This window comes from Oncorhynchus mykiss, chromosome 7 (genome assembly GCF_057628025.1).
Source record: "Oncorhynchus mykiss isolate SJ-2025 chromosome 7, ASM5762802v1, whole genome shotgun sequence".
Taxonomy (NCBI): Eukaryota; Metazoa; Chordata; class Actinopteri; order Salmoniformes; family Salmonidae; genus Oncorhynchus; species Oncorhynchus mykiss.
Genome location: NC_143028.1, coordinates 51,453,132 through 51,479,580, shown reverse-complemented (window position 1 = coordinate 51,479,580; position 26,449 = coordinate 51,453,132). Strand labels below are relative to the sequence as shown.

The window sequence follows — 26,449 nt, the reverse complement described above, 5'->3', positions numbered from 1 at the left end:
GATCTAGGCGCTTAACCTTTAGTGCTCCTCTATGACGCTCTCGATAAAATAATCTGCTAAATGACAAAAATGTAAATGATGATTAAAATTTGTTGTTAGTGATGATGATGAAGGCGATGTTTTTTAAATATTTTTTTTCAGCACATTGTTGATATGTTGTTGACGAGATGATCTAAGAATGCACAGAGCACTTAACTTATTAGGCAAATTGTCTTGCTATACTTTTGTGCTAATGTTGATGTAGACCTACCGTACATATTTGTATTGATGGTTCCCTGTACCATCTCTCTCCAATCCAAACTACATTTTGCGGACCATATCAACAGTGGATTTATTAACAAATTAGAATAGCTATTCAAATGTGTTTTTTGAGTAAAATATCCCTTTAAACCTCACTTCAGCGCTCTCTTTTTTTTCGAGGTGGTTCTCTCGACCAGTCCTTTCCTGTTTGATAAGTCTGAGTCTGAGTGAGAGGCAAGCAGTTAATGGCAACGGGGACACTGACAGTGTAGCTGGCGAACCCGTTTTGTTCAAGAGATACGGCAACATTTGACTTATAACTATAATGCATTACTAAGTATCTCCCGGGGTATAGGCGAAACATTATATGCAGACAGTGTTTGTTGCTAGAATATTGTAAGCTAACAGTTAGCTAGCTAACAGTGCAATGTTTTGAACGTCGATGACACCAGAATTAGTTGTGCACTTCGTTTATTGCTAGCTAATTATATTATTAGGTAACTTAGCTACATTATACCAAAAGTATCACTTTTTAGAGATGGACAACGTTACTTCATCGTCACACCATCATGCATATGAATCAGAGGTAACCTAGCTAACGTTAAGTATTTTATTAGCTAGCCAGTTATCACAATGCTAGCGCTCACTGTAACTTGTATACTGTAACTTCCTACTGTAGCTAGCAAATATTAGCTCGCTAGGTAACCATTGATAACTAGCTAGTTAACTAACTGTTTATAGCTAACTAACTAATGGTATATACGACTGACTGCTGAAAACAGGCAGTGCTTATGATCATACCGTTAGGCAGTCAGCTAGCTACCTTTCCTTGGCTTGATTAAACAACAACTCACGATTGCAGTATAACGTTAACTAGCTAGCTATTGTTTTACGGTTCATCTTGTTTTTATGTTTGAATATAATCACATTCGCAACCTGTTAACGTTAGTAATATAACTTGACATGTGCATGCATTTTTCACTCGTCTTTAACGTAATGACAGATCTGTTGTTATGCTGAAAACACGAGGTTGCATATCTAGCTAACGTTACTTAAAAACAGTGTTAGTTAGCTAGGCAAGGTTTGCCAATGTTAGCAGGCTAGCTACTCTGTCCACGCCAACGCTTAGTTAACTAGCTCCGCAACAATCGCCATCTTGGCACCGCAGTTATAAGGTATTTTACTAGGTAGGTAACAAATGAGATAATTAGTAACTGTCCTTCTCGTGTTTTCAACTAAATCAAATCTTCAACGCCAACGTTAATTGTAAATGTAATTTTTATATTTCCTTTTTAGTACGTTCATATGCAAGATTTTATCAATGTATTTTACAAGTGAACCCCTGCTAAGAGGGCAATCATCACAACATGTTTCTTTAATTCAGAATGTCTTAGCTAGCTTTGACCTCATGCTGATGTTATTCATGTGTTACAGGGCCAGGGGCACAGTCCACCATACAGGAGGCGGACGGTGGAGGACTTCAACAAGTTCTGCACATTTGTGTTGGCATATGCAGGCTATATCCCATATCCCCAGGAGGTGAGTAAAGGAAACCCAATCATAGTTGGTGTATGCCTTTTTTATCAACAGTCCCTTGTAGTTGACAATCTAGGTTCTTTGCTCTGAATAGTTAGGCAGAACTGTGACTGGTTATATTTCGAGGTGTGTGTGTAACACATTGTGTTGAGGTTAATGGCCAGACACCAGGGGTAGGACTTGGATGTGTGTGTAGTTTGTGGATCGTGGAGTGGCCACTGCAAGCTTTTGCTTTTTTTCTCCACAACTGTTGTGCGTGTGTGTGTTGGTGTTCCACTGCCCTCCATTCCCCCTGTGTGTATTAACCCGCCGCCCCTAACTAGTGTTGTGAATATAGATACAGTCAACAGCACATTCACTTAGTCACAATGAAAGTGCCATTTTGTTTTCCTTCAGTAAGCTACAACGTTGTGGAACTCTCAAATAGAAATAGGTTATGCTGTGTCTGTCATGTAGGAGTTATGGCAGCTCTATAAAGCATTACATTTCTATCTGAAACGTTCAGAGCGTTGCATCCTCCTGAATGCAACCCTGGACATGTTGACTGTATCGAAGTTATCCCCTCCCTCCCCGGTGTGGTGTGTTGACCCTCTATTTGATCCACAGAACTGGAGGAGGCGTGGCTTCTGGCAGCTTCCTTGCTGGGCCCCGCCCCTTGTCCCTCGCTAGCCAATCTGCTGCTGTGTCTCCTGAAGGGACACGCACCTAACACAGCCCTGCCCCCTCTCCCAGGGTAAGAGGGCCAACAAGTCTCTCCATACTCATCCCTGGCCCTGTGCTTCTTTGGCCCCTAGACCATTTACACTTGCCTCTGTAGTGTTCATAGTTTTGGAAGGACTGGATAGAATTAACAAATCTAGTGATGGCACTACCTAGTTTTCCAACAAGCTGAATTGAGCTTCTATTGCTGTCTAGCTAGCCCTGAGATTAGGATCCCTGATGGGGAAGGGGCTGGAATGGAACCAGGGCCCCCTGACCCCCTCAGCTCAGGCAAGAGGAGCAGCTTGACCCAACGGCAGCACCCTAAACAAGTTCAACCAGGACCGTACTGTACCTCATCCATAGACCTGTGCTAATACTCTGTGCTTTGTCTGTCTGACCGAGCCCCTCAGAGTAAGACAGGGTGATTTTTCATCCTTATGACCATATGCCGTGGTGTCACTGAGGCCATGTATAAAATATGCAGTTCCATATTATTGTGGAAGTGTTGTGAAGTTACTGTTGATGCCTGTTTTGGTTCAAAATGGCCTCAGATTTGTATTGGATCAGTGTGTGAGTGTGGTTTGTGGCCAATGTCAATGGATTGTATCAACAGCTTCACGCCCACCTCCATTCTCCTCTCTAAGAGTTGACTTTTGTGTAAACACATACTTTTATCACCATGTCTCTTTTTCCCTCTCCAGGACTCTCCTCTGCGTAGTAGCTCCAGCCCCCCCAACAGTACAGGCAGTACAGCAGACAGTGATGGCTGGACCCCTGTCCCTCAACCCCCCTCTTGCCCCCCACGGCCCCCCATACCCCTGCAGGACAAGAACAGGAAACGACCCCATCCCACGGGAATCCACCCTGGGGCCTCACTATCCAGCCATGTTATGAAAAATGTAAATGGAGTGCTTTTGATCCACTCACACAATTTCAACCACTAATTCTAACCTTAACCCTTTCTCATACTCCCTAACCCTAAATTAATTCCTGTTTTCCAGCATGGCCATTTAGCGTCCTCCCTGCACCCAGATGACCAGAGGAAAGCCAACCAACTGAAGAAGAGGAGGAAGGACCGGGAGAGCCAGGCCGGCGAGCCGAGCTCTGCACATCAGGCCGACGCAATGAGCCCAGAGCCACAGTTCTCCCTGCCCCTGGGAGGACGACCAATCAAAGACGAGCCTGAGGATGACTTCTTCATCCCCCTCCACCCTTCGTCCCCTCACCCCCTGCCCAGCCCCTCTCACTTCAATAACTCCTCCCCCTGTAAGCAGGAGCACAATGAGGAGTGGGAGTGCTGGGCGGGACAGGGGCTGGTGGAGGGCATGGTGAAGGTGGAGAGTGTGGAGAGTTTTACTGGGAACAGGACGGTGATCCGACAGGGGAAACAGGTGGTGTTCCGAGATGAGGATGGCTCCGGAGAGGATGAGGACATCATGGTGGACTCCGGTGAGAGAACGTTATGTAAATGCTGCAAAAAAGTTACGGAACTTATTGTTGTGATGACATTGCCTTTTTAAAGTAGCAGTCTGACAGTTAATCCCATGTAAATGTTTTAGTGATGGAACTCTGTTTCTTCCCCCCTCTCTTTCTCTCAGATGATGACTCGTGGGACCTGGTGACGTGTTTCTGTATGAAGCCGTTTGCAGGCCGGGCCATGATTGAGTGTAACCAGTGTAACACGTGGATCCACCTGTCCTGTGCTAAGATCAGGAAGTCCCACGTTCCTGAGACTTATATGTGTCAGAGCTGCAGAGGCACACTGGGCCTGGCAGACACCCGCCGCTCATACCGCTCACGCATTGGCCCCCGCAGACACCTTCTTGACTGACCCCATTGCAAACCCCTTCACCCCTCTCACCTACATTTAGACCATGCCCCATACGGTTCTAACCCCAACCCGGTCCTGTAACGCATGCCCCAGGCCAGCCCTTTCGTTTTGTCCCTGACCCCAGTCCTACCCCATGCCCCAGGCCCTTTTCCTCACCCCTATTGTGTCGACTAAGCCTACTAGCCATCCCTCGCGTTCTTCAACACCCCCAAACTAAACCGATCCGAGTGCTATTTAAGATTTATTATACATTTGACGGTTTCTCTCTGCTTCCTTCCGGACTCTGTGTGCGTAAGTCAATCACTGAATGTCTGTCTGTAGTAGTACAATAGTTGACCAGTAGGGTTGGACTCCGTAGTCTAGTCTGGCTGACCGGTTAGCTCCGACTGGATAGAGACTAGCGACGCATCTCGCATGAACAGTGGAAAGCTGTCTTCATTCTTAAACTGTCGGAGAGAATGGCCTATAGAGCTGCCACCCAACAGTGTGCATTTTGGGACGTTGGCCTTTTGCACTTATTTCATGCGTTAAAGGGGTGTGTTGACTTGCCAACCCCTTCTCCCCCAACCACCCTCTGAACTAGGTGGTTGGGGGAAGCCTTTGTCTAAAGCCTCAAGCAGAGGGTCTGTAGATAATGATGTCCAGTTCTATACTGAACAAAAATATAAATGCAACATACTGAGTAAGGAAATTTGTCAAATGGATTTCACATGACTTGGTCACACACACACTTAACAAAAAAAAAGGTAGGGTCGTGGATCAGAAAACCAGTTAGTATTTGGTGTGACCACCATTTGCCTCATGCAGCGCAACACATCTCCTTTGCATATAGTTGATCAGGCTGTGGAATGTTCTCCCACTCCTATTCAATGGCTGTTCGAAGTTGCTGGATATTGGCAGGAACTGGAACGCTCTGTCGATCCAGAGCATCCCAAATGGGTGACATGTCTGGTGAGTTGTATTTTTTTAACCTTTATTTAAATAGGCAAGTCAGTTAAGAACAAATTCTTATTTTCAATCGCCTGTTCAGATTTGCACCTTGTCAGCTCGGGGATTTGAACTTGCAACCTTACGGTTACTAGTCCAACGCTCTAACCACTAGGCTACCCTGCTGTCCCATTCTGCCATGTGCAGGCCATGGAAGCTTCCAGGAATTGTGTACAGATCATGGGGCTGTGCATTATCATGCTGAAACATGAGGTGATGAATGGCACGACAATGGGCCTTGTCACAGTATCTCTGTGCATTCAAATTACCATCGATAAAATGCAATTGTTTGTTGTCCGTATCTTGTGCCTGCCCATATCATAACCCCACCGCCACCATGGGGCACTCTTTACAACCTTGACATCAGCAAACCGCTCGCCCACACGACCCCATACATGTGGTCTCCATTTGTAAGGCCTGTTGGCTGTACTGCTAAATTCTCTGAAATTACGTTGGAGGCGGCTTATGGCAGAGAAATTAACATTCAAATATCTGTAAATTGCTCTGGTGGACATTCCTGCAGTCAGCTTGCACGCTCCCTCAAAACTGTGTTGTGACAAAACGGCACATTTTAGTGGCCTTTTATTGTCCCTAGCACAAGGTTCACCTGTGTAATGATTATACTGTTTAATCAGCTTCTTGATATGCCACATTTGTCAGGTGGATGTATTATCTTGGAAAAGGAGAAATGCTCACTAACTGGGATGTAAATACATTTGTGGACCAAATTTGAGAGAAACACACTTTTTGTGCGTATGGAACATTTTTGGGATCTTTTATTTCAGCTCATGAAACATAGGACCACCACTTCACATGTTGCATTTATATTTTTCTTCAGTACAGATAAATGGAACGCGTTCAACTCTTTCTTTCAATAGACAGAGCTTGAAATGGTGCTCTAGACAACCAAGGAATTATCCCATATGACAAACATGTAAAACAGGCATCACTTGATGCGTTTCATATCAACACTTCTCCATCAAGTGAGTGCTGGCCATAGACAGTGAAAATTAATATTTGTGTCATTCTCAAAACGTTTGGCCACGGCTGTACAAACACACATACACTGAGTGTACAAAACCACTCTTTCCATGACAGACTGAAGAGGGAAAATCCAGTTGAAAGCTATGATCCCTTATAGACGTCGCCTGTTAAAACCACTTCAAACTGTTGATGAAGAGGAGACAGGTTAAAGATGAATATTAAGCCTTGAGACCTGGATTGTGTGCTGTTCAGAGGGTGAATGGGCAAGACAAAATATTTAAGTGCCTTTGAACTGGGTATGGTAGTAAGTGCCTGTTGCACCAGTTTGAGTGTGTCAAGAACTGCAACTTGACACAACTGTGGGAACCATTGGCATCAACATGGGCCAGCATCCCTGTGGAACGCTTTCGACACCTTGAGTCCATGGCCCGGACAATTTTTATGTATGTATTTTATTTAACTAGGCAAGTCGGTTAAGAACACATTCTTATTTACAATTACTGCCTACCCCGGCCAAACCCTAACAACACTAGTCCAATTGTGGGCCGACCTTTGGGACTCCCAATCATGGCCAGTTGTGATACAGCCTGGAATTGAACCAGGGTCTGTAGTGACACCTCTAGCATTGAAATGCAGTGCCTTGGACCGCTGCGCCACTCGGGAGCCGCAGAATTGAGGCTGTTCGTAGGGCAAAAGGGGGGAGGGTGCAACTCAATATTAGGAATATGTGCCTAATGTTTTGTACACCATGTATATATGATGCAGTTTCTGGTCCCTTTTTCTGTTCATAGGTTGCACCTCAGTCACTCGGTTGTCATGCCATTGTTATGAACGTTCTAAAGCCGCCCTCTGCTGGCGGCGCCATAGTGGTGATAAACCCAATCATTCTGCAATAGGCAAACTATTTTGCCTAAATTACTCTATCGCCTGGGAAAAAAAGTTTATTTCTAAAGTAGTCAGATATTTAGTAGGAAATATTGTCATGTCATTAGCTAGCAAAGTTAGTCAAAAATAGCTAGCAATTCTAACGTTAGCTCGGTGGCCTCCCCTCAATTTTAGCCTGCTAGCTAACGTTGTACTGCATCTAAAGTCAATCTGGCGACATCCGACTGGTGGCAAGGGGGGTTTCTACTAATTATTTGCCTCCATTTGAATGTAATTGTATTTCCAAGCCACTGTATTGCACTTTTAATGAAATAATCAGCACTCATTGACGATGCGTCTAGTAGAATGTGCTCAGTCGGGCATCAGTCTGAAACGAATGTTCAAAACAACATTGTGACGAAACATCGAATAGATTATTAGATCAGTTAGTTCTTTCTCCTGGACCAGGGTACCTGCCGCCGTCCTCCTCAATCAAAGCTTTTATCTCTTCAGTTAGAACATTGAAGAACAACTATTTGTGGAAATGAGTTCCTTCCTGGCTGTGTTTCCAGAAGCCATTTCAGTTTTACATTTTATGAAGAGTTCAGATTATTTTTCCACAATTAGAGCCAGGTAACTGTTGGAAACAATCACTCATTGAATTAAGCTCCACTCACAAACACCACCATGTCGGGAACAGTTGAATGGTCCTGAACAGACCCCAGTCGGTTAATGGGTACACATTGATGTGGCTTTGAAGAGAGCCCTGGGTGGAGACTGGTTTTGGTGGGTGAAGAAAATGCATTAACATGTGTGGTGAGTGAAAGCGCACACGTAGCCATGTAAAGTGATGTCATTGGTCCGGTCCAGAAACAAGCCCCTATCCCCAGGCATTTCATGTAAAGTGCCCTTGGGAGCAGGGGTCAGAGGTTGTTTCTGGACAGCCATTGTCTCTGCCCCTTGGTTCTCAGTCCCCTCAGGTTAGTCCTATAGGTTAGAGAGCAATGGGGCCAATGTAGGATTTATTCAGCCATCAATCAATGCATTATCAAAACCATTGCGCAAGTGTTTTAGGGCTCTATATATGGGGTGTTTTGGCTTTCTGAGCTTTTCCTGACCATGTGACCCGACCACAAAACAAGTTTTATAGGCTATAACGAGGACCCAGAATTGTTCATGGTCAGGACAACTCCTGACCCTACACGTCTCCTTCTGGTGTACTCATTTGCACAAATCAGTATTTAATCTCTCACCTGATCACTACCAGGCTCGCTGGGGTTTGATAATGATCACTACCAGGCTCGCTGGGGTTTGATAATGATCACTACCAAGCTCGCTGGGGTTTGATAATGATCACTACCAGGCTCGCTGGGGTTTGATAATGATCACTACCAGGCTCGCTGGGGTTTGATAATGATCACTACCAAGCTCGCTGGGGTTTGATAATGATCACTACCAGGCTCGCTGGGGTTTGATAATGATCACTACCAGGCTCGCTGGGGTTTGATAATGATCCCTACCAGGCTCGCTGGGGTTTGATAATGATCCCTACCAGGCTCGCTGGGGTTTGATAATGATCCCTACCAGGCTCGCTGGGATTTGATAATGATCACTACCAGGCTCGCTGGGGTTTGATAATGATCACTACCAGGCTCGCTGGGGTTTGATAATGATCACTACCAGGCTCGCTGGGGTTTGATAATGATCACTACCAGGCTCGCTGGGGTTTGATAATGATCCCTACCAGGCTCGCTGGGGTTTGATAATGATCACTACCAGGCTCGCTGGGGTTTGATAATGATCACTACCAGGCTCGCTGGGGTTTGATAATGATCCCTACCAGGCTCGCTGGGATTTGATAATGATCACTACCAGGCTCGCTGGGGTTTGATAATGATCACTACCAGGCTCGCTGGGGTTTGATAATGATCCCTACCAGGCTCGCTGGGATTTGATAATGATCACTACCAAGCTCGCTGGGGTTTGATAATGATCACTACCAGGCTCGCTGGGGTTTGATAATGATCACTACCAGGCTCGCTGGGGTTTGATAATGATCACTACCAGGCTCGCTGGGGTTTGATAATGTATTTTGGAGTTTCTGGAGAAGTGTCTTTCTTCAAGCTGTTTGCATTTTGACTGTGTTTGGAATTTAAGCTTTTTCAAATATTCATGTTTTCACCAGTTGTCAAGTCTAAGCTTGCTGATGTGTACATATTGTTGTTTCTTGTCGACCTCATATAAAGTACCTTCAGAATGTATTCATACCCCTTGACGTATTCCATGTTTTTGTTGTTACAGCCTGAATTGAACATCTATTTTTTTTTTTCTTACCCTTCTCCAACAATACCCCATAATGACAAAGTGAAAACATGTTTTTAGACATCTTTGCTAAGTTACTGAAAATGAAATATTTCATTTACATAAGTATTCATACTCCTGAGTCAATACTTTGTAGAAGCATATTTGGCAGTGATTCCAGCTGAGAGTATTTCTGGGTAAGTCTCTAAGAGCTTTCTCCACCTGGATTGTGCAACATTTGCCCATATTATTTTCAAAATTCTTCAAGATCTGTCAAATTGGTAGTTGAGCACTGCTAGACAACCATGTTCAGGTCTTGCCATAGGTGTTCAAGTAGATTTAAGTTCAAATTGTATCTCGGCCACTCAACATTCACTATTGGTAAGGAACTTTAGTGTAGCTTGGGCCTTGTGTTTTTAGGCTATTGTCCTGCTGAAAAGTGAATTAATTTACCAGTGTCTGGTGGAAAGCAGACAACCAGGTTTTCCTCTAGGAGTTTGCCTATGCTTTTCTCTATTTTGTTTTAATTTTCTATGCTGAAAAACTTCCCAGTCCTTAATGATTACAAGCATACCCATTACATGATGCAGCCACCACTATGCTTTAACATATGCAGAGTGATACTCTGTAATGTATTGGATTTGCCCCAAACATAACACTTTGTATTCAGGACAAAAATGTAAATGTAATTGCTTTGCCACATTTTCATTTTCTTTTCACTATGTCAATTAGGTTAGTATTGTGGAGTAACGATCAACAATGTTGTTGATCCATCCTCAGTTTTCTCTTATCACAGCTATTCAATTCCGTAACTGTTTTAGAGTTACCATTGGACTCACGGTCAAATTCCTGAGCGGTTTCCTTCCTCAACTAAGTTCGGAAGGACACCTCTGTTTCTCGTGACTGGGTGTATTGATATGCCATCCAAAGTGTCATTAATAACTTCCCCATGATCAAAGGGATATTCAATGTCTGTCTTTTCTTTTTTTGCCATCTACTGATAGGTGCCCTTTTGCAAAGGCATTTTAAAATATCTCTGGTCTTTTTTGGTTAAATGTGTTTTGAAATTCACTCTGAGGGACCTTACAATTATATGTATGTGTGGGGCACAGAGATGAGGTTGTCATTCAAAAATTGTTAAACACTATTATTGAGTGAGTCCATGCAACTTGTTGTGACTTGTTAAACAAATGTTTACTCTAACTTTTTTAGGCTTGCCATAACAAAGGGTTGTCTACTTAATGACTCAAGACATTTCAGCTTTTCATTTTTAATGAATTGGTAACATTTTTTAAACTATTCCACTTTAACATTATGGGGGTGTACCAGTGACAACATATCTAAATGTAATCTATTTTAGATCCAAAGTGTAACACAACAAAATGTGGAAAAGGTCAAGGGGTGTGAATACTTTCTGAAGGCACTGTAAGCCATAGATCAATGTCACTGTCTGACTGACTGTTAGACATACACCTATTGAATGCTTGTCTGGGCTGGGCTTTCTAGCAAGCAAGAGCAATGGGTTGGTTAGTTATTACTAACTACAGTTAATAAGATGAATATGGGTTACTGATAAGTCAGTCATACTAGAACAATTTCTTTCTTTAAAAAAAAAATGTAAATGTTTCAAAATATTTAGGAAAGTTAGCATTCTAACTCATTGATCCCCGCTTTGTGAAACCCCCTTACTGAGAATGTGGTGTCTGGTGCAAACTGTTTCTGTGAAACTGTATTGTAAATAAAGATTTAATGAAGATTTTAACCCCACCTTTCTAGGTCTCCTCATTGTTCCTGTACTTGACCACTATCCTGGGTGCGAGTCAGTTTCTGCTGTGTTTGGCTTGACCATAATGGAGTAGACAAAAGCATGAACAGTTCTGGGACCAAGCTCTGACATCACTAATGTAGTTTTTGTCTTTAAACAAATACGCGAGTCAGTGGCTCATCTTTTTCTTTATTGTAATATCTTTACATTACTACAACGTCCATTAGCTCCACACACACACATTTTAGACAGTTTGGGTCATGGCTAGGGCAGGAATGTAACAGTGGCGAGTAGTCTCTCTGTTGACCTCAGGGTGGAGCCAGAGTGGCTGAAAGAACAGTGATGAGTGGGTGACTAGTGGCAGGGCCGACTAATATGGAGGCTAACGGCACGAGACGGGGACATGATGAGCAAACATCCTTAATGGAGGCAGCAGTGTTTAGCGTCTCAAATGGGGTGAATGTTTGCTTGTTCTTGCCTCATTCTGTAAAGGGTGTTTGAGTCAGTCAACCTCATTCACAAAATCTTAACTGGTAAGAAGAGACATGAGTACAGTTACTAACAATCCAATAACCTGACTCCGCTCTAGGGCAAAACACCTGAGAGGGTAGGTCACTTTCTGCTCGAATAGATCCCGTGTGCTGACTACACAGACCTGTACATGGGGTTTCAGCACTGTAGGATTGGGGACAGCATACAGTGGAAATGGAACAACTGTGTTGACAGAACTCCAGTTTCTACCACTGAAAAAAACCTTTTTTAACCTTTGCCTATACATTGACAAAAATGCATACAGTACATTTACTGATTTGAGTTCAACTATGTCACTCATCAATAGCCTATACAGTATATTGCCTTCACAGAAAGGACCAACACTGTCAGTCAATAATTAGTCAATGTTAAGTAGAACAGTGTCTGTTTGGTCTATCTATAGTATTAAAAACAACATATAAACAAGACAACAGGGACAAACAATATTACCATGGGAACTAAAGGTATGGCACATAACAAAGGACTGACAAATAATTACAATACTCTTCATCACCATAATTTTGATGATATATGACCAGGTCTTAACAAATAAATGTATACATAAAAGTACAATAGTCCCACTGCATCCCACTTGCATGTTTCCATTGACAATGACAGATGTACATACAGATGCTTTAGTAGCAAACTAACTCTCACAGAGGCTTTCTCATAAATGTTATATAAATCATGTATATACACCATAATGTATACAGTGCATTTGGAAAGTATTCAGGCCGCTTGACTTTTTCCACATTTTGTTAGGTTACAGCCTTATTCTAAAACTGATTAAATAATGTTTCCCCCCCATCAATCTACACACAATAACCCATAATGACAAAGCAAAAACAGGTTTTTAGAAATTTTAGCACATTTCTAAGAATTTACATAAGTATTTAGACCCTTTACTAAACTTTGGTAGCGATTACAGTCTAGAGTCCTCTTGGGTATGACGGTACAAGCTTGGCACATCTGTATTTGGAGAGTTTCTCCCATTCTTCTCTGCAGATCTCAAGAGCTGTCAGGTTGGATGGGGAGCGTTGCTGCACAGCTATTTTCAGGTCTCTCCAGAGATGTTCGATCGGAGCCACTCCTCCGAAGCCATTCCTGCGTTGTCTTGGCTGTGTGCTTAGGGTCGTTGTCCTGTTGGAAGGTGAACCTTCGCCCCAGTCTGAGGTCCTGAGCGATCTGGAGCAGGTTTTCATCAGATATCTCTGTACTTTGCTCCGTTTGTCTTTGCCTCAATCCTTACTAGTCTCCCAGTCCCTGCCACTGAAAAACATCCCCATGCTGTCACCACCAAGCTTCACTGTAGGGATGGTGCCAGGTTTCCTCAAAACGTGATGCTTGGCATTCAGGCCAAATAGTTCAATCTTGGTTTCATCAGGCCAGACAATCTTGTTTCTTATGATCTGAGAGTCTTTAAGTGCCTTTTAGCAAACTCCAAGTGGGCTGTCATGTGCCTTTTACTGAGGAGTGGCTTCCGTCTAGCCACTCTAGCATTAAGGCCTGATTGTTGGTCACCTCCCTGACCTAGGCTCTTCACCCCCGATTGTTCAGTTTGGCCGTGCGGCCAGCTCCAGGAAGAGTTTTGGTGGTTCCAAACTTCTTACATTTAAGAATGATGAAGGCCACTGTGTTCTTGGGGACCTTCATTGCTGCAGAAATGTTTTGGTACCCTTCCCCAGATCTGTGCCTCAACACAATCCTGTTGTGAGCTCTACGGACAATTCCTTCAACCTCATGGCTTGATTTTTGCTCTGACATGCACTGTCAACTGTGGGACCTTATATAGACAGGTGTGTGCCTTTCAAAATCATGTCCAATCAATTGAATTTACCACAGGTGGACTCCAATCAAGTTGTAGAAACATCTCAAGGATGATCAATGGAAACAGGATTCACCAGAGCTCAGTTGAGTCTCATAGACAAGGGTCTGAATACTTATGTAAATAAGGTACTTCTATTTTTTTTTTTTTATTAATACATTTGCAAACATTTCTAAAAACCTGTTTTACTTAGTCATTATGGGGTATTGTGTGTAGATTGCTGAGGATCTTTATTTATTTAATACATTTTAGAATAAGGCTGTAAAGTAACAACATTTGGAAAATACCGAATACTTTCCGAATTAATGACATCGTTGGACATTCTCTCTACTCTTCACTGTTGCTCAGGCAGTGCTTCCCCAGCATCCATCTCAGTCATATCAACTCAACCCAGCCTACCAGGGCTCCAATCACACATTGGCTACTGGGGGTGCCTTAAAAATAGACCAGTGTTAATATTCTCAGAATTCTTTTCAACCCTTATGGGTGTGCCCTTATGTGTTATTAGAATGACTGTCACCCAGATAATTAGACCCTGCCCCACACAACAACAGCAGCAGACACATCGCTTCCAAGGAATAATAATAATAATAATAATAATAATAATACGTCAATTATTAACAAAACAATATTTTTTTTGCCTTCAAGTGTAGTGCTGGGTGTCAGTATAGTGGTACTGATGAACACGTTTTCATGCATAGTTCTGTTCTAACCGTAACGCATGAGTTTGTAGTGTAAAACATGAGTACAACTAGTATAGTACAGTGGTATATTAGTTATACAATATTAACTGTAGCAGACTTCACTGATATGTACACCGTGAGTCATATTGCACCTTTCTGGGGAGATGAGGAGAGAGGGAGATTTCAGTACATTTTACACGCACACATACAGACACACACACACACACACACACAGTGGAAACTATAATGGCTAAAAGAGAGGAATCTAGTGGGTTTTGAGAGCGGAGAGAGAAGAGGAACTCATGTCTGAATCCATAAATGTGACGGGGAAAGAGAGAGAATTTATATTCCCTTTGTTTGACTCTCGACCTCTGCTTGTCAGTCCTTCTGTCAATGTCTGTCTGTCTGTCTGTCTGTCTGTCTGTCTGTCTGTCTGTCAATGTCTGTCTGTCAATGTCTGTCTGTCTGTCTGTCTGTCTGTCTGTCAATGTCTGTCAATGTCTGTCAATGTCTGTCTGTCTGTCTGTCAATGTCTGTCAATGTCTGTCTGTCTGTATCTGTCTGTCTGTATCTGTCTGTCTCCACTTGCCCCTTGTTGCTCCCATAACAGAGGGTTCCTACGCCTCAGCATCGATTCTGTGAGCTGAGAAATACAGGGAATCTTTAGCTTAGTGTAGTACTTTTGTAATTAATCTGTAATTTCAATGTAATGGAGTTGAGCATTTTTGGTTGTAAACAGGTTAATGATATGGTTGTGGTTAGAGTAGAATAGTTATAAAGTGGTTGTGTTGTGTTTGTATACTTACACTGCTTGGGTATCCGTAGAGCCTCAGTGTCTGCTGAGAGGACTTGGTGCATCACCCCCCTGAACTGATACAGCAGCTTCAGACTCTTATCCTCTCCTACACATGGGTCATAGAAACCTGGCAACCCCGCCTTTATATATATAAGGAGAGAGGGGGGTGGGGGGCTGGTTACACACACACAGGTCATATAAAAATTCCACCCTCCACCCACACACACACCTTTGATGCCTCGGTGAGTATGAGTTTGGAGTCCTTGACCAGACACTGCAGAGGGACAGTAACGTCTATAACCTGAGCTCTCTCTTGGCGCGCGCTGTTGTCTGTCACAAACTTTCCATACCACGCATTCAGGATGATCAGACCTGGAACAGGAGGAGGGACACACACACACAGCTGAGTCAGAATTATTGAAAAGACAACGCACAGAATAAACAGGGTTGAGTCAAGACATAGGTCAAGAGCGTTTGTGGGCGTGCATACGTGTGAGTGTGCTTACTCACCCATCTTAGACTCCTCTCCCTCGATGATTCTCCTCACAGACTCCTGCATCAGCAGAACCTGTCAGGGAGAAAGAAAGAAAGAAAGAAAGAAAGAAAGAAAGAAAGAAAGAAAGAAAGAAAGAAAGAAAGAAAGAAAGAGAAAAGGGTTGAACATACAATGATCTCAATGATCATCAATGAGCATAAAGTAAATATGCTGTGTGTCTGTTGTTTACGTACCACCACAGTCAGAGGCTGGCACTAAGACAGCATTGAAGGAGCTGTATTCCGCCATTAGCAAACAAGAAAACGCTCACCCAGAGGCGGTGCTCCTAGTAGCCAGGACTTTAATGCAGGGAAACTTAAATTTGTTTTACCAAATTTCTATCAGCATGTTAAATATGTAACTACATGATTAAAAAAAACTCTGAACAACCTTTACTCCACACACAGAGACGCATACAAATCTCTCCCTCGACCTCCATTTGGCAAATCTGACCATAATTCTATCCTCCTGATTCCTGCTTACAAGCAAAAATGAAAGCAGGAAGCACCAGTGACTCGTTCTATAAAAAAGTGGTCAGAGGAAGCAGATGCTAAACTACAGGACTGTATTACCAGCACAGACTGGAACATGTTCCGGGATTCCTCCAATGGCATTGAGGAATACACCACATCAGTCACTGGCTTTATCAATAAGGGCATCGATTACGTCATCCCCACAGTGACCGTACGAACATACCCCAACCAGAATCCATGGATTACAGGCAACATCCGCACTGAGCTAAAGGCTCGAGCTGCCGCTTCAAGGAGCTGGACTCTAACCCGGAAGCTTATAAGAAATCCCGCTATGCTCTCCGACGAACCATTAAAAAGGCAAAGCGTCAATACAGGACTAAGATCGAATCGTACTACACCGGCTCTGACTGTGGCAGGGCTTGCAAATCATTACAGACTTCAAAGGGAAGCACAGCCGAGAGCTGCCCAGTGACACGAGCCTACCAGATGAACTAAACTATTTCTATGCTCGCTTCGAGGCAAATAACACTGAAACATGCATGAGAGCACAAGCTGTTCTTGAAGACTGTGATTACGTTCTCCGTAACCGATGTGAGTAAGTTCTTAGAACAGGTCAAAATTCACAAGGCCGCAGGGCCAGACGAATTACCAGGATGTGTACTGCGAGCATGCACTGATCAACTGGCAAGTGGATCCTGGACTTCCTGACGGGACGCCCCCAGGTGGTAAGGGTAGGTACCAACACATCCGCCACGCTGATCCTCAACACAGTGGCCCCACAGGGGTGCGTGCTCAGTCCCCTCCTGTACTCCCTGTTCACTCATAACTGCACGGCCAGACATGACTCCAACACCATCATTAAGTTTGCTGAAAACACAACAGTGGTAGGCCTGATCACAGACAACGACAAGACAGCCTAGGAGGTGGTCAGAGACCTGGCCGTGTGGTGCCAGGACAACAACCTCTCCCTCAACGTGATCAAGATAAAGGAGATGATTGTGGACTCCAGGAAAAAGAGGACACAGCACGCCCCCATTCTCATCGACAGGGCTGCAGTGGAGCAGGTTGAGAGCCAAGTACCTTGGTGTCCACATCACCAACAAACTAACATTGTCCAAGCATAACAAGACAGTCGTGAATAGGGCACGACAAAACCTATTCCCCCTCAGGAGAATGAATAGATTTGGCATGGGTCCTCAGTTTCTACAGTTGCACCATCGAGAACATGGTTGCATCACTGCCTGGTATGGCAACTGCTCGGCCTCTGACCGCAAGGCACTACAGAAGGTAGTGCGTATGCCCAGTACATCACTGGGGCCAAGCTTCCTGCCATCCAGGACCTCTATACCAGGCGGTGTCAGAGGAAGGCCCTAACAGTCAAAGACTCCAGCCACCCTAGTCATAGACTGTTCCCTCCACTACCCCACGGCAAGCGGTACCGGAGCGCCAAGTCTAGGTCAAAAAGGCTTCTTAGCAGCTTCTATCCCCTAGCCATAAGACTCTTGAACAGTTAATCAAATGGCTACCCTGACTAATTGGGGCGGCAGGTAGCCTAGTGGTTAGAGCGTTGGACTAGTAACCGAAAGGTTGCAAGATCAAATCCCAGAGGTAAAAATCTGTCGTTCTTCCCCATAATAAGGCAGTTAACCCACTGTTCCTAGGCTGTCATTGAAAATAAGAATTTGTTCTTAACTGACTTGCCTAGATAAATAAAGGTAACAAATGTTTTTGTATTGCCCCCTCTTTTTACACCACTGTTACTTACTCTCTGTTGTTATCATAGTCACTTTAATAACTCTACCTATATTACCTCAACTAACAGTACCGGTACCCCTGTACTCTCGCTATTATGATTTTACTGCTGCTCTTTAATTACTTGTTACTTTTTATTTCTTATTCTTATCCATATTTTTTTTTAAACTGCATTGCTGGTTAGGGGCTCGTCAGTTAGCATTTCATTGTCAGGCCTATTGTATTAGTCAGATGCGCCAGATACAATTTGATTTGTGTGTAGTATGTATGGATGTTCCTCACGGCTGACTCCGCCTCTTGTTTCTTCTTGACCATGTCTACTTCTGAGCTCTTCCTCTGTAGCTCCAGATCTCTGTTGGACAGACAAGGACAGAAAGGGTCAAACAGGGACAGACAGGGACAGGCCGAGACATACCGGGACATACCGGGACAGGCAGGGACAGACAGGGACAGGCCGAGACATACCGGGACATACCGGGACAGGCAGGGACAGACAGGGACATACCGGGACAGGCAGGGACAGAGAGACAGAAAGAGACAGACAGACAGAGAAAGACAGGAACAGACAGGGTGAGAGAGACAGGTAGGGACAGACAGGGACAGGTAGAGAAAGGCAGGGACAGACAGGGTGAGACAGAGACAGGTAGGGACAGTCATGCAGACAGACAGTGAAAGACAGAGACACAGACACACGGACAGACAGAGAAAGACATGAATAGACAGAGACAGGCAAGGACAGACAGAGACTGACAGGGACAGACAGGGATGGACATAGACAGGCAGGGACAGGCAGACAGACAGGGACAGAGACAGGCAGGGACAGACAGACAAGGACAGACAGAGGCAGAGACAGGCAGGCAGGGACTGGCAGGGACAGACAAGGACAGACAGACAAGGACAGACAGACAGGGACAGACAGAGACATGCAGGGACAAACAGAGACAGACAGACAAGGACAGGCAGGGACAGACAGGGACAGACATAGACAGACAAGGACAGACAGGGACAGACAGAGACAGGCAGGGACAGACAGACAGACAGACAGACAGAGAGAGACAGGCAGTGACAGACAGGGACAGACAGAGACAGACAGAGACAGGCAGGGACAGACAAGGACAGACAGGGACAGATAGAGACAGATAGAGTGTGTGTGTGTGTGTGTGTGTGTGTGTGTGTGTGTGAGAGTGAGTGAGTGAGTGAGTGAGTGAGTGAGTGAGTGAGTGAGTGAGTGAGTGAGTGAGTGAGTGAGTGAGTGAGTGAGTGAGTGAGTGAGTGAGAGAGAGAGAGAGAGAAGCTCACTGTTGTTTCTGGGAGCATGTGTATGGTATAATGACCAGTCTGTGTATGGCCATGTAGACTAGTAGAGGCCCCACAGTGGCGTAGAACACTGCACTGGGCAGCAGCTGGTCTGTCAGGTGGACTGGGAATAGATAGGTCTGATTGGCACGAGCCAACCTAGGGAGAGAAGGAAACAAGTTACAGTACATACTGTACTATGAAAAGTTATAATACTATCACCTGATTTTGGGGTAAACCTGAACCCCCTGAGCTAAATATTTAGTAGCCAAAACACAGATAGACATGCCACTCATGCACACACACATGCATGCACAAACGCACGCACACACAGCACATACACTGTACTAAACTCTATTACACGTTAGCATTTCATTGTCAGGCCTATTGCACATACACACTGGATTACACAGACTGTATTTGTGTTGTAGTACCTGATTTTGAGGGTGACTCCCTGTGGCACTCCGACACTGACAGTAGCAGCCAGGACACTGTGCCGACTGATCTTCCTCTCTGCTCCATACTCCACCACTGTACCAAACCAACCAGTCCTGACACACACAAACACACACACCACAACACCAATAAGGGCCAGACTCCCACCTCACCTATTCACATGTAGTTTCACGTTTTATTAGTACGGGATACGCATGGTATACATCATCCAACCAAATGGTTATTCCAGGTTCCTTCTCCACAATGCAACAACAATAAGAAATAATAAAAGATAAGAATATGAACAAAGTAAATGGCTCAGTAGAATAGAATAAACATTTTAGCATAAGTATAATAAAGGAAGGCACAATTTATAGTCCAATATCTACATATTCTGTGGAAGGGGGGGATTGGGTGGCAGTGTATAAACTGAGTAGTATAATAGGGTGTGTACGTACTTGATCGATCCCTTGACCTTGGTCTGGTCCTCATCCTGGAACTTGTACTGGTAACTCATCATCAGATAGGAGTGAGGGACACCCAGCTAGAGGGGGAGAGTAAACAAGGTGAGGTGTGAGGGACACCCAGCTAGAGGGGGAGAGTAAACAAGGTGAGGTGTGAGGTACACCCAGCTAGAGGGGGAGAGTAAACAAGGTGAGGTGTGAGGTACACCCAGCTAGAGGGGGAGAGTAAACAAGGTGAGGTATGAGGGACACCCAGCTAGAGCGGGAGAGTAAACAAGGTGAGGTATGAGGGACACCCAGCTAGAGGGGGAGAGTAAACAAGGTGAGGTGTGAGGGACACCCAGCTAGAGGGGGAGAGCAAACAAGGTGAGGTGTGAGGGACACCTAGCTAGAGGGGGAGAGGAAACAAGGTGAGGTGTGAGGGACACCCAGCTAGATGGGGAGAGTAAACAAGGTGAGGTGTGAGGGACACTCAGCTAGAGGGGGAGGAAACAAGGTGAGGTGTGAGGGACACCCAGCTAGAGGGGGAGGAAACAAGGTGAGGTATGAGGGACACCCAGCTAGAGGGGGAGAGTAAACAAGGTGAGGTATGAGGGACACCCAGCTAGAGGGGGAGAGTAAACAAGGTGAGGTGTGAGGGACACCCAGCTAGAGGGGGAGAGCAAACAAGGTGAGGTGTGAGGGACACCCAGCTAGATGGGGAGAGTAAACAAGGTGAGGTGTGAGGGACACTCAGCTAGAGGGGGAGGAAACAAGGTGAGGTGTGAGGGACACCCAGCTAGAGGGGGAGAGGAAACAAGGTGAGGAGTGAGGGACACTCAGCTAGAGGGGGAGAGTAAACACGGTGAGGTATGAGGGACACTCAGCTAGAGGGGGAGAGTAAACAAGGTGAGGTGTGAGGGACACTCAGCTAGAGGGGGAGAGTAAACAAGGTGAGGAGTGAGGGACACTCAGTTAGAGGGGGAGGAAACAAGGTGACGAGTGAGGGCACAGAAGAACATAGTTGGTCATCCTACCAGCCCTAAAACCCACCTCAACATATTCCCAATTGCGCAGGTGTGTGTGTGTGTGTGTGTCTGTGTGGGTGCATTTGTGTGTGTGTGTGTGTGTGTGTCTGCATGCTCATGTGTGTGTGCTACTGTGTGTGTGTGTGTGTGTGCTACTGTGTGTGTGTGTGTGCTACTGTGTGTGTGTGTGTGTGTGTGTGTGTGTGTGTGTGTGTGTGTGTGTGTGTGTGTGTGTGTGTGTGTTTGTGTGTGTGTGTGTGTGTGTGTGTGTGGTGTACCTGCAGTGCCAGGGTGAAGTGGCTGGTCTTGGTGTCTCGGACCACACTAGTGGTCATAGAGCTGTGGGGTCCCCATCGCCACTGCAGGTAACCCATCGTGTTCTGGTCTAGGTGACGAGCTGTCATTAAAGAACAGCTGGGACGCACGCCACGGGGAGAGAACTGCATACCACACTGAGCCGTCAGGAAACTAACAAACAGAGAGAGGGAGATGACTAGCATTACAATTGTTGTAGTGTAAAGAGGGCCATATCCTCTCCACTCGATTGGCCACTCACCATCGTGGAGTCAGGTTACGGAACACCTTCATCCCAAACAGAGGTCCCAGTATGTCCCCTGCACCAAACTCCAACTACACACATACAGAGAGAAAATCACAAGCAGACAGAGAGTGAAACACAGACACGTCAGTCAATATCCTTCCTGTGTTCTCTCAGAAACAAGGGAGATAAAATGTGTGTGTGTGTGTGGACCTCTCCCCAGCCTTTGGCAGAGGTGACACGGCGGACAGTCATGTTGATGTTGCCTCCTCCGTTGCCGTTGTGTGTGGAGAGAGAGCCAGACAGCATTGCAGTGTCAGAGTTAGTCAACGGAGCCTACACCCACACACACAGGTAAACACATGGGAAACACATAAGCATAACACACGTTAATGTATCACAATGGACCTTTTTAGCTAGTGTGTGTGTGTCTGTGTGTGACCAACAAGGAATCGGACCACGTGTACGGGTGTGTGTACCTCAATAGACTGGGAGATGTGCATCCTGTTGATCTCGATGTGAGGGAATCCTCCTCCCGGCATCTCCTCAAAGTCCTCATCATAGCGATCAAACAGGTCTGTGGCATCTACTCCCACGCTAATGGTACCCTGAACACACAGAGACATGAGAACACAAAACAGAGTGTTCTGATAGTAAACTTCACACGGAGAAAGTCTGTAGATATCACCCTGCCGTGGATATTTCTGTAAGAGGCTCAGGGAAGAAGCGTGTGTATGTACCTTGGGGTTGGTCCTCTGCTGTAGCCTCCTCTCCTCTCTCTCTCGCTGCAGCCGCTCATACTCCTCACGGATCTCTACTGGGGTCCTCTTCCTCTCCACAATCTCCACACACATGAACACATGCACGCACACACGCTCCTCAGTTATCATCTCAGTTACTATTGTGTCATTACTACTTAAGTAGTAATGTGTGTGTACTTAAAATGTGGCACCGGACATTTGACGGACAGCATTTTAGTTTAGCGGACATTTTGACCCATATGCATTGGGTGTGTAACCTGGTTATGACTTCCATCCCCGGTGCTCAGAATGACAGAGATCACATTTAGATTATGGTAATTCCTCTTAACAGAACATGCAACTCAGAGGATGCAATGGTGTGTGTCCTTCTTACTGAATTCTGATGCACACTTTGAAGATGTTAGAATACCTGTCCACATTTACTTTTCCTCAGCCAACAAGATGAAAGGAAAAAGGAACAGCAAAATCACTTGCCTATGTCAATCTACTATCCCCCTTAGTAGAAAAGTTGACCTATTCTATTGGTCAGCTTGTTGTTCTGTGCGAGAAATAAATAGCCTATTCCCAACAGACTCTGGGACAGTTGTGGAATGACAAATCCCAAATTCATACAACCAGTACATCAAAATAACTTTAAAAAGCATTGAGGCTGATACAACGTTTATCTTAAAACGTTGATCAAGTATTATTTCTTTACATTATAGTTTTGCGGCAATGTGTACACAGCAGTAGGCTACTTCCGAATGTTCGTTCCGGCAAAAGCCGTCTTCTTTTTATAAGAAACATAAATGTATTGAAAATCCTAAATTGTTTGCATAGTCAACTTACACTCTGACACACACACTTACCACACCAAACATGCCACCAGGGGTCTTTTCACAGTCCCCAAATGCAGAACAAATTCAAGAAAGCGTACGGTATTATATAGAGCCATTATTGCATGGAACTCCATTCTATCTCATATTGCTCAAATGAACAGCAAACCTAGTTCCAAAAAACATATAAAGCAACACCTCAAGGCACAACGCCTCTCCCCTATTTGACTTAGATTGTTTGTATATATGTATTGATATGTAGACTATGTGTGCCTTCTTTAAAATGTATGTAGTTCTGTCCTTGATCTGTTCTTGTCTATTAATGTTCTGTATTCTGTTTCATGTTTTGTGTGGACCCCAGGAGGAGTAGCTGCTGCTTTCGCAACAGCTAATGGGGATCCTAATAAAATACTAAAATACAAAATATTACCAGCTAACAGAAACCCTGACACACACATGTGCTGAACATACCTCCCAGCCCTCCACCTCCAGGCCTTTCTTCCCAAATATGTCATAGATGGCCCTGGACTGAGGATCACTCAACACTGGACAGAGACAAGGGAGTGAAAAAATGAGAGGTTTATACTCTCATTTAACAGTCCGATTAAACGACAAGCAGCTTGTCAAGAAGAATCAGTGACAGGGAACGCACTGCTTACCCTCATAGGCCTGGTGCACCTGGTTAAATAGCTGCTCTGCCTGGCTCTTCAGCTCTGGGTCTCTGTGTTTGTCTGGGTGGTAGAGCATACACAACCTCCTATAGGAAGCCTTCAGCTCATCCTGAGTGGCCTGGGAGAAGGGGGGGGGGGGGGGGGGGGGGTGGAGAGGGGACAGAGAGAGAAAGATTACAATATAGATTTCTGCAGACATAGCCTAGTGCATGCATACTCCAACCACCCAAGCCATAGACTATTTACTCTGCTGCCGCATGACAAGAGGTACCGGTGCATCAAGTAAGACACCAATAGGCTCTTGAACAGCTTTTATTGCCAAGCAATATGACTGATAAATAGCTAACAAAATAGCAACATGGACTATCGGAGTTTACCTGTATATTTACTGACCTTTCACTTCAATCTCTGCACTGTCTCAATGCACACACTGTCATTCCAAAACACTCACTCCATAATTTGTTCACTCACACATAATATGCACATACATTTATACTGACTCTACACACCCCCACACCCACACAAGCTGCTGCTACTCTGTTTATCTTATATTATGTTTCCTGGTCTCCTTACGTCTATACATAACTACCTCCATCACTCCAGTATCCCTGTCACCTTACCCCTATATATCCACCTCCATCACTCCAGTATCCCTGTCACCTTACCCCTATATATATCCACCTCCATCACTCCAGTATCCCTGCACATGTAAATATGATATTGGATCAGATTTTTAAAATATTTCCTGTATATAGTATGCTTACTTACTTTAATGTCTATTTCATATTTCTTATTCTTATTTCTCATGTGTTTTTATAGTAATACATTGTTATTGATTATTGCAACGTTGGGTTTTGAGTTTGCAAGAAAGGCATTTCACTGCATGGGACATTAAAACTATATAAAGAAAAGAAACGACAGGTTATTTATCCGTGCACCAGGGGACATACACACCTCCGAAGAACCATGTATCACCAGCAGTGACAAATTAGTAAACGAGAGCCAATGCCCGTTGGCCCTGTTTACACTGTCTAGCTAAATGCCGTAACGTTAATCGCAATGGAAATCTAGGCTCCTAACAGCGAGTGTCACATCTTATCAATTCAGCTTACAAAACAGTTACCTAATATTATTATTCCACTACTGCCTTTGTTGTCGTCTCAAGAAACAATATGGACAGGTAGCTACGTCTGACAGCTATGTCTGTCTTGCAGCATCCCTCGAGTCGATGTGATGGGAGTGATGGACCGACCGGGCGAATGTCATCAACTGTCTCGTCTAACGCGATGCCCAATCGAATCCGTGTTGAACATTACCGATACAGTGGGATAAAAGGTTTAAACGAGCACATTATGTAAATACACAAACACCTTACCTCTTTCCTGACGTTGAGAAGAGAATAATAGTCTTGGTTATCCAACTCTAATTCATCGTCTAAGGACGCCGCCATCTTTGCGCTGGTTCGGCCCCTCCTCCTTACCCTCCCATACCAGTGTTCTGTGTGCTCATTGGTCTGTTCGTGTCTGCACTAGCGCCGCTGTGTGGCCAGGCGGGCTGCAGACATCCTGTCATTGAAAACAGTATATCAAGGTGAAAGTGTGTGCTGTCCATGGTCCTGAAACTTCTAACGTAGCCTATGTAGTGATAGAAAGGGACTGACAGGGCAGGCTTGAGTTTACCATGTGACATAAAAGCACTACATCAAATGCCATAAACCCTTTGACAGAGGCATTTACATAGAAAGAGTGCACAACAGCTCTACCTAGATAGGGTTACTTAAGCTATTCGTTTGAGCCAGGCTTCTTCCTGTTCCTTCCGTGATTTGCATTTAGTGGTTGCCTTGTGGGAACGTTTTATATTTCTCCTTTCCTTTATGATTCTATGACACACCTTTACGCAACGTTTAAAGGTCGCGTTGCCGCACTGTGTTTGATGGCAGTGAGTGCTGCAGGGCATGGGTGATCATTACCAGTAACGGCTGCCGTTAATGATAACAGTTTAGGCCTTGCAATTCAGCTTTGGCCCCTGGCGTGGAAATATTTAAACCAATTACCCTTGTAGGCTTACATGAACCAAAACAATGATGTATGTTCATTAATCTGTTTTTTAATTGAACAGGTTATTTATTCATGAATTGGCTCCCGATTGCTTGATAGGTCATAGGCTAATACAACCATCTCACAGAAAGACCTGAGAGAGATGCAAGGTTAAAGACCGATTAGGCCCTTGCTATCGATCTGAGCTTGGAATTAGAATGAAGCAATCATGTGTCTCTGTAAATAATGAAAATTAATTAATTAATTCAATTTCACTTTATTTCCTGAATAGAATCAGTTTTAGTGAAATAGGCCTAGACTAGCCTGGTTGCCTTCTCTGTTCATCTATTTCCCAAATGACAGGAGAGGCAATGAGTGGAATGTTATCTAAAAATACTGGTATCCAGACTAGGCCTAGACCACTAAAAAGGAAGAAACTGCGTGTTGTTTACATAAATACTTATGTTTGAGTTGGCCTTGTAAGTCATTGTGAACCCATTTACAACAACGACCTGCAATCATAGTCAGTTGGCTATCAGAGAGCTTTGGCAGATGTGTACTGATGGCGGAATTTGGTTGTGTCTCCTCGCATCGCCTCTGTGTCTGAGAGAGAGAGAGAGA

General features: G+C 44.5%; 2 protein-coding genes across 5 annotated transcripts; one reads left to right on the top strand and one right to left on the bottom strand.

Moving 5' to 3' along the window:
• The first annotated feature begins 426 nt into the window (after positions 1 to 426).
• Positions 427 to 11,207, top strand: phf13 (PHD finger protein 13). 4 transcript variants are annotated; one of them, XM_090241282.1, is made up of 6 exons: positions 447 to 826; positions 1,675 to 1,779; positions 2,383 to 2,509; positions 3,180 to 3,377; positions 3,480 to 3,927; positions 4,077 to 11,207. In XM_090241282.1, exons 4-6 carry the CDS (start codon positions 3,369 to 3,371, stop codon positions 4,307 to 4,309), a joined length of 690 nt encoding a protein of 229 aa, XP_090097408.1. In that variant the 5' UTR covers positions 447 to 826; positions 1,675 to 1,779; positions 2,383 to 2,509; positions 3,180 to 3,368; the 3' UTR covers positions 4,310 to 11,207. The 4 variants fall into 4 exon arrangements, with proteins under 4 accessions (XP_021465494.2, XP_090097408.1, XP_090097409.1 ...); XM_090241284.1 differs by lacking the exon at positions 447 to 826 and adding an exon at positions 1,089 to 1,427; XM_021609819.3 differs by lacking the exon at positions 2,383 to 2,509 and having other exon boundaries at positions 427 to 826.
• Positions 11,208 to 11,385: 178 nt separating this feature from the next.
• Positions 11,386 to 26,431, bottom strand: dnajc11b (DnaJ heat shock protein family (Hsp40) member C11b). The gene is made up of 16 exons (XM_036983597.2): positions 25,168 to 26,431; positions 23,781 to 23,910; positions 23,593 to 23,666; positions 22,286 to 22,387; positions 22,025 to 22,153; positions 21,759 to 21,881; positions 21,564 to 21,637; positions 21,286 to 21,475; positions 19,995 to 20,080; positions 19,536 to 19,652; positions 19,105 to 19,260; positions 18,088 to 18,157; positions 15,556 to 15,613; positions 15,275 to 15,417; positions 15,056 to 15,185; positions 11,386 to 14,892 (listed from the first exon to the last, which is right to left on the bottom strand). Exons 1-16 carry the CDS (start codon positions 25,240 to 25,242, stop codon positions 14,867 to 14,869), a joined length of 1,683 nt encoding a protein of 560 aa, XP_036839492.1. The 5' UTR covers positions 25,243 to 26,431; the 3' UTR covers positions 11,386 to 14,866.
• Positions 26,432 to 26,449: the final 18 nt, after the last annotated feature.